Below are 14,954 nucleotides of genomic sequence, written 5' to 3'. Positions count from 1 at the left end.
CAGTGGGTAGAAACAGCATTTCTACACCTGAACTACCTGATGGTGTTACTATGGTAGAGTGCTATGGCCAAAATTGTTATCACAACAAATATTTATTATCTTATCTATAATATTATATTATCAGTTGATTACAACAATTATTGTTCTCATTGTAATGTCCAGATGTGAAAACAAGTAAAATATTAGTGGCATAGTAGCGCAATCAGTCAAGAGATTTGAAACCTAAATACTGTATCACCTTATCACTAGTTCGGGTCACAGTCGTTGAAGTAGGGTGCCAAGCTAGAAGACCCAATGACTCCTAATTTAATGGATGGTTGGGTGGTTATTTGTCTTACTAGAATGACTGCATTTAAAACTATTGCTTTTACTCACCCTGTAGCATGGAGGAGGACATGAAGATATACTATGCCCCTTGAGTTTTTCCTAGATGCTACCAGTGCCATTAAAAACAACAGTCCCTGCCGAGCACCGTCCTTTACATGATGTGTTGCTCAGTTTTGGACTGATCTTAAATGCTTCATGTACAGATGCTGATATATGAAGCTTCATGTAATACTGTAATGTAATCTCCCCTCACTCTACTCACCTCAAATCAAACACCATAACGTCCTCAACCCCCTCACATATCCTTCCTTCCTTTAAATACTCTTTTTTTTCTCACCACCACTTTCACATAATTCATACCAGCTCTGCCTTTGCTCTACGGTTACATTTGTTATGTTTTTCAATAAAAATCTGACTGCAAAGAGGAAAACCCCAGTCCCCGTCCTCCTCTACATAAAGCTCATAAAGTCCATGTCAAGCATCCACCCACTCCAAGGAGTCCTGAGACTGGCTCTTACACCATGGTGGTGCTGAGGAGATCCCTGGAGTAACAGGGATAGCAGGCACTTGTATCTTCTCTGAAACTATAAGCCAATAACTCAATATTTACTGTACGTGGGCAATCCAAGACAACGATTAGTCTTTCTACCATATTTTATAGGCTGCTTGCATTCTGAAAAAGTAATCTAAAAGTAACTGAATTTAAAAAAAGAAGTTAATTTAGCTGCTCAGAGAACTGTTTTGATGAATTATTAGACTTCTTTTCTGTCAAAATTAAAACATAGCTCAAGTAGCAACTTTAAAGTCTATTCTGAAACATTACAAAATTTGTTCTTGTGTGTTTAAGTTGAAATTGGGGCCACTGCATGACCAAAACATCATGTATGCAGGGGATTATCATCTGCACTGCAAGGTAATCACATTATCGAGCATCCATCAGTGTACCAAAATGATGTTAATGGCATTTTTATTTACCTTGTGCATTCTAAACCTTTCCAAATAAAGTGATTTACAGGGGAAAGTAAAGCATTGTGGGGATCTGATTTGGAGGCAATGAGTGACAGCTGGGGAAGAACTGATTGGACACCGAAAGAAATGGAAAGGGAGGGACCTCTACTGTGTGCATGAGTCATCACTCTCCACCCCCACCCCCCCAGCCAAACTGTCTGTTTTTGTCTTGCAGGTTGGAGATTTACTGAGCTACATTTTCTCTGCTGGAAAGATTCATTTTCGCATAAAACTGAATGCAGACCGTAATAAGCAAATTATAGTGAGTAACATCATCAGTTAAATCTGCAGGATGAAGAATGAAGAATTACAACAAAAGGTCCGGGGACTGTTAAAAATGACTTTACAGTTAGTGCAAGATATTCTAAATATAATCTTTGTTTAACTATAACAATGTCTGTATTTAATGTTAATGTGTATTATAATAATTTTTACATCAGGAGGGTGCTGAATCTGGCAAAACATAGTTACACTGGATACAATTTAGACATGTTATTATAGCGGCATGTCTGGCTTCAACTATTAACTAACTAAATTAATAATACTGATTTAATACTGAAAAACTTATGAAAAATGACAAATACCTAATCCATAAAACAGATAAATCTGAATACTCAGCATAGTTGCTCCACGATATGCATCCTTATATTGGCAAAGACTACAGCCTCACTTTTGTGCTCTGTAGCTGTGTAAGACAGCGGTTCATGATAATCAAATTAATGTTTCCGTGTATTAAAACATGTCCGGAGGGGACTTTTACGAGTTTTTTGCTGCATGATAAATAAAAGCACATTACAATGAATTTATCCAGAAAAGCGTAATAAGGCAAAATAAAGCATTGTGAAGTTTAGGCAATTATAACTACTAGAATAAAGTAAGATTACTTTCACAGTTAAAAGAAACCAACGAGTTTGGGTAGGTGAGAAGATGCAAACCCTGGTCTCAATTCCTGAAGGAATTCTATATATTGCCCTATAACTCCCTATAACATTTTGCTGCCCTGTACGTCACTTTACCTCTAGCTTTAGCACTGAATGTAAACATAGGCTGTTCAAAGCAGTGTGAACTTCCAATGCTGTCTTTTTTCTTAAGAGGTCTGTCTCGAATGAAAATGGAAACTCCTTTTCAGTTTGGTTGTCTGACCACATATGCTGTTATTTTCACAAGGTTACAAATCATAGTTTTTAAAATACAAAATATAGACTGCTAACTTCCAGTAGGAAACGGCACAAACTGTGACAGAAATGCCAAAAGGCTATTTCTTTGTTTTAACAGGAAACAAGAAATAAGGTCAAATATGATGCGGTGGATCTATTCAAAATGATTACGTGCTTCATTGGTGCCTGCACTGAAAGATTTCTCTTAAGTGTGACATTACTGTCAATACAGTGCGACAAGGAAACAATGCAAACTATATAAAGCCCAAGAGAAAACAGACGTGAAACTGAAGAGAGGGGGTGGAATCATCTAACTATATTCACAAAATGTAAAGAAGCATCAGGAAAGATGGCTTTCTCTCCTGAAGGTGAATTTCATGGCACTAAAGGAAGACAAAAGAAGAACAGGGCCAAGTCCATTAGGGAGTGCAAAGAGAGCCAACCTAAATGAAGGCCTCGTGGTGGGAGGCATGGTAATAGGGAAAAGACATCTAGAGGCATTTAAGAAGATGCTTCCAGTAGTTTGAAGACTGGGTTGACAATACAATATAAAATAAAAGGAACTAGGGAAAGGGGTGGGGGCAGTGGAGATCTGGGGGGAGGGGGTCGGCTCGGAGTGAAGCGTCGAGTGCAGCGTTATGAGCTGATTTTTGATTAAGTTACCCTGGGCCTTTCCATGACTGGGATTATCATCAGTCCATCAATGTTATTTTACTTACAGTACCTGTTAAAAAGAGGTGGAGGTAGTTTAGAGGCCACAGAGTGCAGCACATGTCAGTGCAGTTAAAGCTACAGAGAAGGCTAGACATACCGTAGTATTGTTTTATATTTTCCTTATTGATTGACTCAATGTCAATGGGTGGCCAAACTCATAGTATTAGTCTATTAATCAGGCAGAATTGCCATTTTGTTTCACTTCATTATCCATTCTGACACTGTGATCATGTTAGCAGTTTTCTGTTTATGAGGGAGAATTATCTTGCCCTAAAGTGATTGATGTCACTTTGAGTCAACACAGAAGCTGTGGTTGCTGGGAACAGATAACAAATGTCTTGTGAATCGAACTAATGTTGATTTGTGTTATTTCTATGGGTATTTTTGTGTGAATCTGTTACTGACTCTGGCACAGAAAGATGATGTTCCCATTCACTCCAACAAATTAAAGATTTGGGCAACAATTCAGAGTTCTGCAACCAGGCTATGACAGTATTAATGTTCATTGTTGACCAATGTCAATTGTCTCACAGTCTATATGGTCAAACCAACCAACCAACCAACCTACCAACCTACCAACCTACCCTAAGCTTAAGGTGCTGGAACAAAGGTCACACTTTGAGGTGCCATTCAGACAAATGACCATCAGCCAGCTCCATGTTTTCAATCTCTAACATCAGTGTTTTTAGCCTTTGGGGAGTAGTGATCATTCTCAGGAGCCTCAGGTTGCCTGGAGAGTATGTAAGTTGGTGTGAGGGCTGTATGTCAGCATCATGTTGCTGATAGGGTGAGGGTGAAATTTACTACATCTAGCACTGCTGTCAGTGTGCATATATTTTCTTCAGGTACTTATCAGCAAGAGGTGAATGTGTTATGTGAGCCAAAGCACATCTGGACTTTGACCCATTAAGTATAAGGGTGGTATGCTGGCAAGAAGATGAGGCAAGTCTCAAAGGTGTTAATGTGACAATTGATGCAATGGTCCCCAGAAAGACTTTCCCTAAAATGCCTGAGATGGGAGAAGACTGCGCCCACTGTATTCAAGAACCAAGGTACTTAGGAGATTATTTTAAGAAAGGTGTTTGCATGCTGAGAGTGTATATAAAATCAACAAGCCCAAGCGGGGTCACTCTAACTGTGGAGGTAGACATGGTGTAGGAACAATGAGCGGGAAGCAAGGAAACTTCTGTTACTTGTTTAGGTCAGTAGTGTCATGTAGTGTCAAGCGGACACACTCTTCCCTGCCAAAGTATTCAAGAAATGGAGTAGGCAAGGAGTGGGAGCACCCCAGCTGAGAACAACAGAACTTCATCTGGATGCTACTGGGAATATAGATAATGTTGGTTACACAGATAAGGTCAGTGCAAATGACTTTTATCAGAAAAGGTCCAACAGCAGTTTCATAAAGATCATTTAGATACAGGAACATATGCTGAGGAGGATCAGTAAGAAAGCATATATCGCACCTGCTTTAAATTACCTTCAGCTTAAATTGACCTAGTTTTATACTATTTCATCTACATCATCCTATCACCACACATCTTAGTGTTTACAATATGACAGTCTAATGGTAACAATCGTAAGTGTGGCTAGGTTTTACAGTAGAAAGTAGTGATATAGCAAAATGACAGCGCTGTTAAAACACAATTTCATGCAAGAGAGGAAGCATGTCTAACATGACAAACCATTTACTGCAGCAAGGTATAAAAATGCCCAAGTTAATGCTCAGGCATCAACTTCAGCTAGAAACAAGTGTAGAAATATTCACCTTGTACATGGCAATATAATTGCTTTCTTCTCTTTTGCTACTTCACAAAAAAGAAAAACCAAAATATCTGAGCATTTATGATAAATCAAAAGTGTAAATCTGCTGAAAATAAAGGTGTTTTTTGCTTTCAGCTTATATTCATAAGTCTCATACCATGAGACTATGAAGCCATTTGATAAATCCAGAGCCGATCAGAAAAATATTAATAAATTAAAACCATAGTCAGTAAATCTAAATGATACCTAAACCATAACAGTGATAAATAGTAATTGGACTAAATGATAAATGTTTTGTTATATAATTATCATTAATATATTTAAAAGAAACACCACTGAGATAATTCAGTTGGACCTCACGCAAACATCAATTGAAGATGTGTTGCAGGAATGAGTCATCTCAATCCAGCTGTATCTGATTAGCATACGCACTCACACACCAGGAACAAATGTAAATATTGCAATAAAACCTGCTGTAATAGTATCAATTCAGCATCGAGAATAGGTTCCAGTTTATTTTTACTACGTTTAGCAATATTGGATGCATGTGAGCATAGACTTATACAGTTTCAATAATTGTTATTAAATCTACATGCAAATATAGCTCTCAGTAATCGATGTTGTACCAGCACACTTTCCAGTTTACCCCTGTGCCATGCACTGTTATTTGATGTTATGTGGATGCTTCAGATGTAAAAAGGTTTCTCTCTCTCTTGCTCTCTCTCATATTCTCTGTCTCGCTCTGTCACACACACACACACACGCACACACGCACACAAGCACGCAGTCCACATTGTTATGGCAAAGTCAATCAAACATTAATAAAGGGCAACATTTGGGAAATTATTTACTTTTAGAGGAGCATTTATGCTTTATTGGACAATATACTCTACTGTAAGGTGTAAGATACAGCTTTGTAAGCACTGTAGCAAAATTGAATGGTGAGCAAATATAGTTTGGAGGGTGGGAGTGAGGTTTACTTTAGCTAAACTATGATACACACCATCTGCTCAGGTAGGTGCTCAGGAAAGCTTGCTTTATTTGTTTAAGTTGTTGTTCATGTGACCCTGAAGCTGAAGAATGTGTAAGATGAAAGGGCTAAAACAACTCTACAGGACAGCATGGTGAAGCACCCACAAAGGGGTTGTCTGCTCAGCAAGGCTGAACAATTTGGCGCTCTGTAGACTGAGGCACCCCATTTGGCTAATGAAGTCCCAGACTGTCTTCACACCACACCCCCACCCACCGCTCCACTATGAAATGTTCTACTCATGAAAGTAATGAGGCAGGGAGGGAGAAAGACTCTTCTGGCCACTGATAACCTCAGACTAAACTTGCAACCTTACGAGACAAGGGCCTAATATCTGGCCGTCAATCAGCCCCAGCATCCCTGGCTGGAGTGTTTAATTACAAGGATCAATTATTTACCAGCCTCCTCTTTCACTACTCAGTGCTCCCAAAAAAGGAGTGTAAAGAAAAAAAAGAAAAAACATTGGCAAGACCCAAGAAGAAGTTGTGGTGGAACATTTAGTATAGAGAAAACAGTAAGTTGCTTGTTCCTGATATTACAGATAATATTTATTTTGTGCCTTGTGTATAACACATGAGTTTGTCTGGACTTTTTAAAATATGACTGTACAACAACTTCAATAGGCTTAATATAAATAAAAGTTACTTTAAATCATATTTAACTTTCTACAATTACAATCACATTTTACTCTGATTAGAGAAACTGAAAATAGTAAATAAAAGATTACAGTAAATTCCTGAAATAAAATACATGTTCACTTACAACATGTATGTTCAGTACAAAACTAAAATCAAAATAAATAAAACTTCATTTATAAACTGCTTAACTTAACAATGTTACAAAGTTCTTTAACATCTTCAGGAAGCAACTACTGTGGCTCCTTGTACTTCATATCTACTCCTAAAGCCATTTCTTGACTTCAGTTGCATGTTACAAACAGCAACTACAAGGCTTTTAACTAATTTGAAGAGACAAGCTCATATTACCCCTTTGCTTGTATTCAAAACAGCGCTTCATCTGGCTGAAGCCGGGAATATAAGTAAGAAAACACAGATAAAGTTAAAAAAAAAGGATATAAATAAGAAAACATCTCACATGCTGCAGCCCACGTGCTGACAAAGACCAGAAAGAGAGTATATGTCACACATATTAAAATTTCAAATTGCTGACTGTCTGTTTTACAATCGAGGTTTCAGAGATTGCATATTAAGTTTCTAAACAGCCTTGCACAAAAGTACATACAACTCTCTGCACTGTAGACTTAGAGAGTCATTTTTTACCTCAGCTGATCCAAAATTCAGCTGTAAGACTTTACTCTAATTTGACAAGACAACTACTTATTAACCATAACTATGCCCTTCTTCACAAGCTGGTACACTCAGTACCTGGTTAAAAAAAAAAAAAAAGGAAAAAAAAGATCCTGCTCTCACAATGGCATTCATTGACATTGATGCATTTTTCTGCCTTGACAGCCCCCATAAACGATATATTCCACAAAAACACCTGAGCGCTTAGTCTTCACATTTAATGTAAAAATGAGAGATTAAACAGATGGTAACTGATTAAGTACTTCATGTGAGACTACCTCACACTACCTTTAAACAAAAACCAAAAAAACGTTGAGAAGTAGCAGCTGGTGGAGTGTTTTGTGGTCATCTATCCATAGAACAGAGTGCCACTTCATGTGTCCAAATTACAGCCAGCCAAATAACCCAAATAACTGGGGAAGTGAAAAATGCAGCACTCAACTTAGTCTGCTGTGGTTCAGGGCCTTAACAAGATACAACACCTGTGATTTGTGGGTTGCCTGTTTTGCTGTATTTTTGTGCTAGATTTCAATTGTCATCATGAGTCTAGCCTGGTTCACGCTATTTATGGTGTGCAAGCTCCACATTGGCGACCATCTGCTTTCTACATGAGCTGGCATTAATGCTTCTGTTACTTTCATGATGACCCCAGACTGAAAATTATAGTGCTTTGGTAGTCTTAAGAACAATTTACACTTTTTTGAGTTCTTAACTGTTCTGTTGTTGCCTTTAGATTTGCTTAGTAAAGAGTTAAGTGAATCAGTATTTAAGAGGTCACATTTTATATGCATTTGAACACAGAAACAGAAACTACACAAAGAAACCAATACTGACTGAACAGGATGTAATGTGTATGTGGAAATTTCTAAGACTGGCCCAGTGCCATTAGTGATGCTTGCATTTCAGAACCTAATTATTCTGTGTGTAGGCAAAAAAAAAGAAAAAGAAAAAGGAAAAAAAAAGTTTTACTTGACTTATAAATTATAAAACTATGTCATTCATTCAACATCAGTACTAACATATCTTCAAATCTATATTTAATTAACTGAAAAAATTAAATCTCCTTTGGCATCAGCAAATGACAAAGATATACCTTTATGCATCGTCTGAGATAAAAAAAATAAAAAAAATACAACCTATAATATGTATCCGTCTAACCAATATTTGTTATCTGTCTAAACCTGCTCAAAAGAAATTTGTTGAGGGTTGAAAGACTCTGATATTGATCCAAAAAAGTAGGTTTCACACTTATGGCCTTATTAATTCCACAAGGGGGAGCGTGTTGGGACTGAAATGTAAGAGTAGGCAGCTCGTTTCTCCTAAAGCAGCACAGGGTTTCTCCCCTGGACTCTCAGCTGATGGCTCATTAATCTGTTCTAGAGGAGGTCCCCTACGCAAGAAGTCTGCGCCAGTAGAGGACTCCTCATGCTTCGTCTTTTCAGCACAACTGTTTAACTGAACTATAAGTATTACTGTGTTAAGGAGGAGGTTTCACATGAAAGTATTATACCAAAGAAAAAGAAGAAAGAAAAAGTAAGAAAGAAAGAAAGAAAGAAAAAACATAGCAGCAAAGTTTAAAACCCCCATTTTTTAATATTAAAACTGAACTCAGTGATTTGGGTCAGGTTCTGCCAGTTCCACTGAGCATCAACACCACACTGTGCAGCTCTACACAGCTTTCAGCTCATTGTCTTGGTTTGGTAGTTGAGTCCCTCCAGCTCTCACTGACCTCCTTAGATAAAAAGGGAGTCACTCCCAACTCACAAGTGCAAACATCTATATCTGGACAATTTAAATAATAAATTCTACAAAAGAAAAACTACAGTTTACTACAACTTGGGTTTTATTTTTGTAGCTCACTTTTAACCTTGTACCACTACTCACAAAAGTAAACTGTGATGGATGTTTACAATGGAAAGTTTAGGTATTCATTTTACAATTCAATTCATTTTTCTCTCCCAACTAAGTTCAGCTAACCTGGGCTGTGTTACCTACCAGTGTTAATTTTGTCAATGTAAACTGTGATGAAAAATATTCTTTGACAATCATTTTCAACTACAAACATTTGACCAAATCCAGATAAAAATAACAATTGAAAACTATTTAGTCAAAATATCTTTTGCCAATAAGAACTAGACAATAATGTGACAGAAAGATGAATGGACAAATTAACTAATTGCTGTTTCAATGTAAAACTTCATTCAACAACGTGCATGCATCGACAGAGCCACACACTGTAGCCTGGCTCTTGGTTGGTAAAACGGTGTCCTCCAATGCCCAAAATTAAGAAGCATTTTGCATCAGCAGCATTATATCCCTTTCCGCAGTGTTGTGCTGATGCTACCAGTTCTTCGGTGACACTCATGGATTAAATTTGTCTATAATCCACACAGTTAAACAAGAACCAGTGACAAAAAACCTGGGACAAACTGCTAAACATGCACATCAGCATGCCATTTATAAAGAGTTAAGCTGACTTAACATTATCAAGTGCTGTGGAGGTCGATGTAATATTAACTTAATTTTCAGTTGGCTATCTTTCATGTTGCTATCAGAAGGGATTAGTAAATTTGAGGACCAGCGTTAATGTCAATGTTCAACCATCTAAATGTTCCTCAAGATGTTCCCTAAAGAAATATCACTACGTGATCTGACGTTTTAGCCTTTAAGCAATGAAAAGTATTCTAGTGAAAAATTGAGTCAATCAGCTTCTGAATGATTTGTTGCTCTGATGTAAAGAGCACAGGCAGCAACAGCAATGCTAATACTACAGAGAATCCAAAGGCATTATATGGTACTAGTATCAACAGCATTCAACACTGTGGTGTCAACACATTGTCTTGACACCACTAGAATGTTAACTTAATTAAAAATGTAGGCATCATATTGTTGTATATATAATTGATCTGTGAGACATAAAAATAAATAATCTGGGGACCATGAAAATAAATACCATATTTCTTGGATATCTGGCAGGTAGTTGCACAGATATCTTGCTTGAGACAACAGAGAGAAGGACAGTCAGCAAATAAGGGCTCTAGAACCAGGCTACTAAATTGCAGTAAAGTCTTTACAATTCTTAATGGTCTGACACGGTTTCACCTGCAGTAGAAACAATGAGTGTCCTAATGAGAATTCATGGTTTCTCATTAGGACCGTACCATCCCACAAACTGTCACAACCAATAAAAGTCAAATTACTTGAATACATACCTCAAAATGAAGAAAAGCTCTTTTTCATTTTGTAACCTTGTGTCCCAGGGTGTCTCGTCTCACACTCTTTCTTTATGCTCAATGTGTCAAAACCTACATTTACTAGTGAATCAAAAACCATGCCTTATCTTTTCTACAATGGAGTACATGAAAAAATACATGTAGGCTTATTAAGAATGTGATCTTCGTTTTAGTCTTTAGCCAACCCCAACAACCGTATAAAATCTCCAATAGGGGGGCCTGAGTGTCTGTACCAATTGTAATGGCTATATATCCAATAAATGTTGAGACATTTCACTCAAAACCGCAAATGTCACCTCACACTAGAGGACTCTGCACAAACTTTTGTGCCAATCAATCTCGTAGATGTTGCGCTATTTGACAGAATAAGATAAAACTTTGAACTGCTGGTGCTGCTGCTAGATAAAAAGTCAGGGCATCACCAAAGCCATCAGGAATCATCCTGAGGGGAACATGAATGTCTGCAAAAAAATTAATGGTAATCCCCTGTCGTTTACATATTTCAGTCTGGGCAGAAGTACTTGACCAAGTGAACAATATTACCATTTCCTAGAACATCTCAGGTAGTGTGGCTATAAGGAAAAAAAGGAGGAAAACCATTGCATTGGACCTTTAAGTCAGTTAGTGGTGAGCTGCATCCTTCTTTGTTAATTTAATGTACGCTTTCAGTGGAGAAATATGACAAACTATGAAGCCAGATCCAACAAGCATGATGGCCATTTGGAAAACTGTGAAAATATAGTGTAGGCAACCAGTGCAAATTAGCTACCTGCATACAAATTTACAGCCAGATGTCCTGTGTGGGAGGCAGCAGGGCACTGAAAGGCTCCATTTACACACTTTGGTTTAACTGCAGTATTTGCTCTGACACTCATCATTGCTTAAGTACTCCATTCATACATACTCTGCTTCAGCTGACAAGAGCAATTGCATATCGGTGATTATTTTACAATAGCCATTCATATTCTTAAACTCACTGCCCTCAGTGATTTCACTGGATATTTGCCAAATATTAACGGTAAGTTTTCCTCCTAACGGCAACAGATCTGCTAGTGGCACCATTATTTAACCACCACAAATTTAATAGCTTAAATGGCAACTCTGTCAAAGAGGTATCTCAGAATTCAGATTTCCGATTGCCTGACTGACTTGACCTGGCTTGTAATGTTGATGTGGTTATAACATAACCAGTGAAACTGCAACATTACATATGTGTCATCATATAAATAAATAAATTAACAGACATCTGCACTGAAGCAACATCTAAAACACGACTTCTGAATGTAACCATGTCACATTTCCACAGAACGTCACACTAAGTGAGGTCTACAGCACGTACTGTACAAAAAAAACAAAAATCTATCAAACTGTTTTTAATAGCATCTGATTGGCAAGCTGTCTTGGGACAGTTGGCAAATGGGCGGGCAGCGGAGGAGTTTAGAGGTGCTAAAGTTCAGGCAGGAGCGACGCAGCACCCTGTGTCCTGCCAACAGCCTTACAGTGGCGCAATTCCTGACTAAGTTGTTGACCCATGGCCCCCACCTGCCTTGACCATGCATTATATAGGGGGGGCATCACTTCCCCCCCTATGCTGCCTGCCACACCAGAAGGCTTTTGACTCATGCCCATCTGTCCTGATAGTACATACATTAAGTGAAAGCCAAGATACTGGCACTCTGTCCAATTCATGTGTGTTTTTATAACAAGTCGTTATATAGTGTGTGAACAGAATTTTTACCTTAGCAACAAACATCTCAGTAAAGAGAATAAGTATTGGAGAAGCTGTAATTTCTAACAGTTATATTCAGATTGCAATTCGATACTACTGAGGTGTTATAATGCACAATTTGGAAAACGAGTTCTTAACATTGGTGTTATGTAATTATTTTCCAATTCAAAACCAATCAGTATATTTGTTACAAAACTAACATAACAGCTCTGCAATAAATCTCATCTTTGTGAAGATTTTAACATGAATTGTTATTGATGCTGTCAGGGAGGTGTTAATTCAACTGTGCTGTACTTTTTGGGACTGTAGTTAGTAGTGGTGTTGTAAAAACTGTATGACACTGATAGGTGTTTCAAACGTTCTGACACATTAGAGGGACAGAATATAAGAAACACCTCCCAGTATGAGTTTGCATGCCTATGCCATTACTATAGCAACCAAGGCAGACTGGATAACAATGCCTGAAAATACAAATACAACCTAATCACCTGCAAATATCAGTGTGGACAGACCTAGAGATTCATTTTAGTTGCATATCAGACTTGCTGTCTGAACATATTCAAGGAACTTTTTGATGTGGAAATATGTCAGGGGTTGTACACATTCTATTGTCAATAGTGGTAAGAATAGGAGGTAAAATTACACAACTCCTTTTGTTTTAATACTTTTGCATGACATCCATTTAGTGTCAGTGAATCTTTGACATATTTAAAAAAAAACAACAAAAAAAAACATTTAAACAAACAGGCATTCACTTTCTACAGGACATCAGAAAACCAGCACAAATAGCAAAGATACAAACTCACCTGACCAGGTTGGATGTCTAAGTATTGAAGCACCTCCTTGAGCATGACAGGCGTGTGAGGAGGTTTTTCAGTTGAAACAGATGACAGTGCTTCAGATCTTTCCCAGGGACCAGGACCAGGGGATGCACCAACTGTAGAAGTGTGCAGGCCTAACTTCCATGACTGCCATGCTCTCCACACAGCCAGATTGGTTTTCCGTAACATTGGGTTGGAGCGCAGAGACATGTGGAAAATCATGATCCATAAAGTGATCTATGTAGAAAATAAGAGCAAAGCTATTAAGTGTTTAAGCCAATTAAGAAGAGCAGGGTTTGTAATGCAGTTGAATATCAGTATTTTGAAAGCTTAAGTAAGATGGTGCTGGAGTTATGGACTGCAGGCGACAGGTTATTACCGATTTTAAAATAACCGACTATAGGTTTTTGTAGTTACTATGCTATTATCCGGAATAGTTTCCAAGAATATATACCAAATGGTTACATAAAGTGCTACTATATAAAAACTATGTATAATGCAAATGATTTTGGACTGATTAAGCATCCATCCATTCCAACACTGGATGCCCAGCCAAAACAAGGGGACATCACTTAACATTTCAGGCCAGTTGAAAACACTGGCTGATTGGTTGAACATTTTAGCATTTTACATAAACAATACTGCCTGCACCAGGCACCAAAGTGAGCTACATGGTTAAAAAGGTATCCAGGTGTTTCCTGGCAACAGGATGTATTGAAAATTATAGCCCAGTTAGTGATGTATGATTCTAATAAAACAGAAATATGTTCAGGAGCTGAAGGCATTCGAACAATTTGCACATGGCATTGGTTAACGCAATGCAAATGTTCAATGGCAGCAAAGAATTACACAGTACTTGAAGAGGTGAAAATACAAATACTGAGTGACAATGCATGATTGCAGTCAGATTGAGGGCAATACCTGCAGTAGAGGAATCAAAATCAAATTTACTGTAAATTTAGTATCACTTATGAATCATTTTGTGATTATTTGAATCATGTTATAGCCTATTGCCAAAAGAATGGACCATCACAACATGAAGGAGGTTTTGTCTAAAAACATATAAGTATTTTAAACAGCCCATCCCCTCTCTAGTTGGGTGAAAGGAGGTGAATCATTCCAAGGATAATAGGGACATTATTATTTAATTCAAGGAGGAGGTATTTTTACAAGGGCCCTCTCTTATTATTGCAATGGCTACTTAGCTGCTAGCCAGAAAGCTAGGAGCAGGTAGGTCACAGTCGCATAGCATTACAGCCCTGGGTTGGTGGTAGCTGTTAAAAGATCATTTCATTTAACCAAACGTCTGTCGTCACGTAATGTTATCCTGCTATTCTGAAACAAAAGCACTGTTTTGCTGTGAAGCAGATTAGCCAACCTACCTTGCTATGAATAAGAGAGCTAGCATGGGGCAAGTGTGCATGAGTGGTTGGGGATTACAGACGTAGGGTTACACGTGTACACGCTAAGCACAAAAAGTTTTACAGAGGTGTTTGGTTTATCTCGGCTTTTAACGATACCTTTGTTAACCTTGATCACAAAAGTGTGTACTAGCTGCAATGGTGTTTAGACGAGCAGTGGCTGAGCATTTCAAACCTGATATGTTGGATGACGCCACGCAGTTAGCTTCACAAATTGTCAACGAATAAATAAACATGTGCGCAACAGTACACTCAGTTTATTATATTTAAAAATATTTCTCCCGAGTGAACTGTGTGTACGCCACAGGCAAGTTAACTGTAGCTTACCGTAGTAGACCGCTGAGTAGCTCCACCTCCGGCACCAGCATGCTCACTGCGTCACGCCGGTCCGCCCCTTGACCAGCGGCTCACATCCAATACGCTGCGACAGAGGAAGAAGGCTT

The 14,954-nt window shown here is 38.1% G+C and overlaps 1 protein-coding gene across 2 annotated transcripts in view; it reads right to left on the bottom strand.

Moving 5' to 3' along the window:
- Window positions 1-14,864, bottom strand: part of mettl15 (methyltransferase 15, mitochondrial 12S rRNA N4-cytidine) — a 46,313-nt gene extending 31,449 nt beyond the window's left edge. The window contains exons 1-2 of one of the 2 annotated variants that reach the window (XM_056382865.1): window positions 14,839-14,864; window positions 13,076-13,327 (exon numbers count right to left, since the gene is read on the bottom strand). In XM_056382865.1, the coding sequence (XP_056238840.1) occupies window positions 13,076-13,312 (237 nt within the window). In that variant the 5' untranslated portion in view covers window positions 13,313-13,327; window positions 14,839-14,864. Of the gene's footprint in view, window positions 1-13,075; window positions 13,328-14,686; window positions 14,809-14,838 lie in introns of those variants that run through there. The other variant, XM_056382873.1, reaches the window with a different exon arrangement.
- Window positions 14,865-14,954: the final 90 nt, after the last annotated feature.

The sequence above is a fragment of the Seriola aureovittata genome, chromosome 1 (genome assembly GCF_021018895.1).
Source record: "Seriola aureovittata isolate HTS-2021-v1 ecotype China chromosome 1, ASM2101889v1, whole genome shotgun sequence".
Lineage (NCBI taxonomy): Eukaryota > Metazoa > Chordata > Actinopteri > Carangiformes > Carangidae > Seriola > Seriola aureovittata.
The sequence above is the reverse complement of the archived record's forward strand: the minus strand, read 5'-3'. Positions and strand labels throughout refer to the sequence as shown.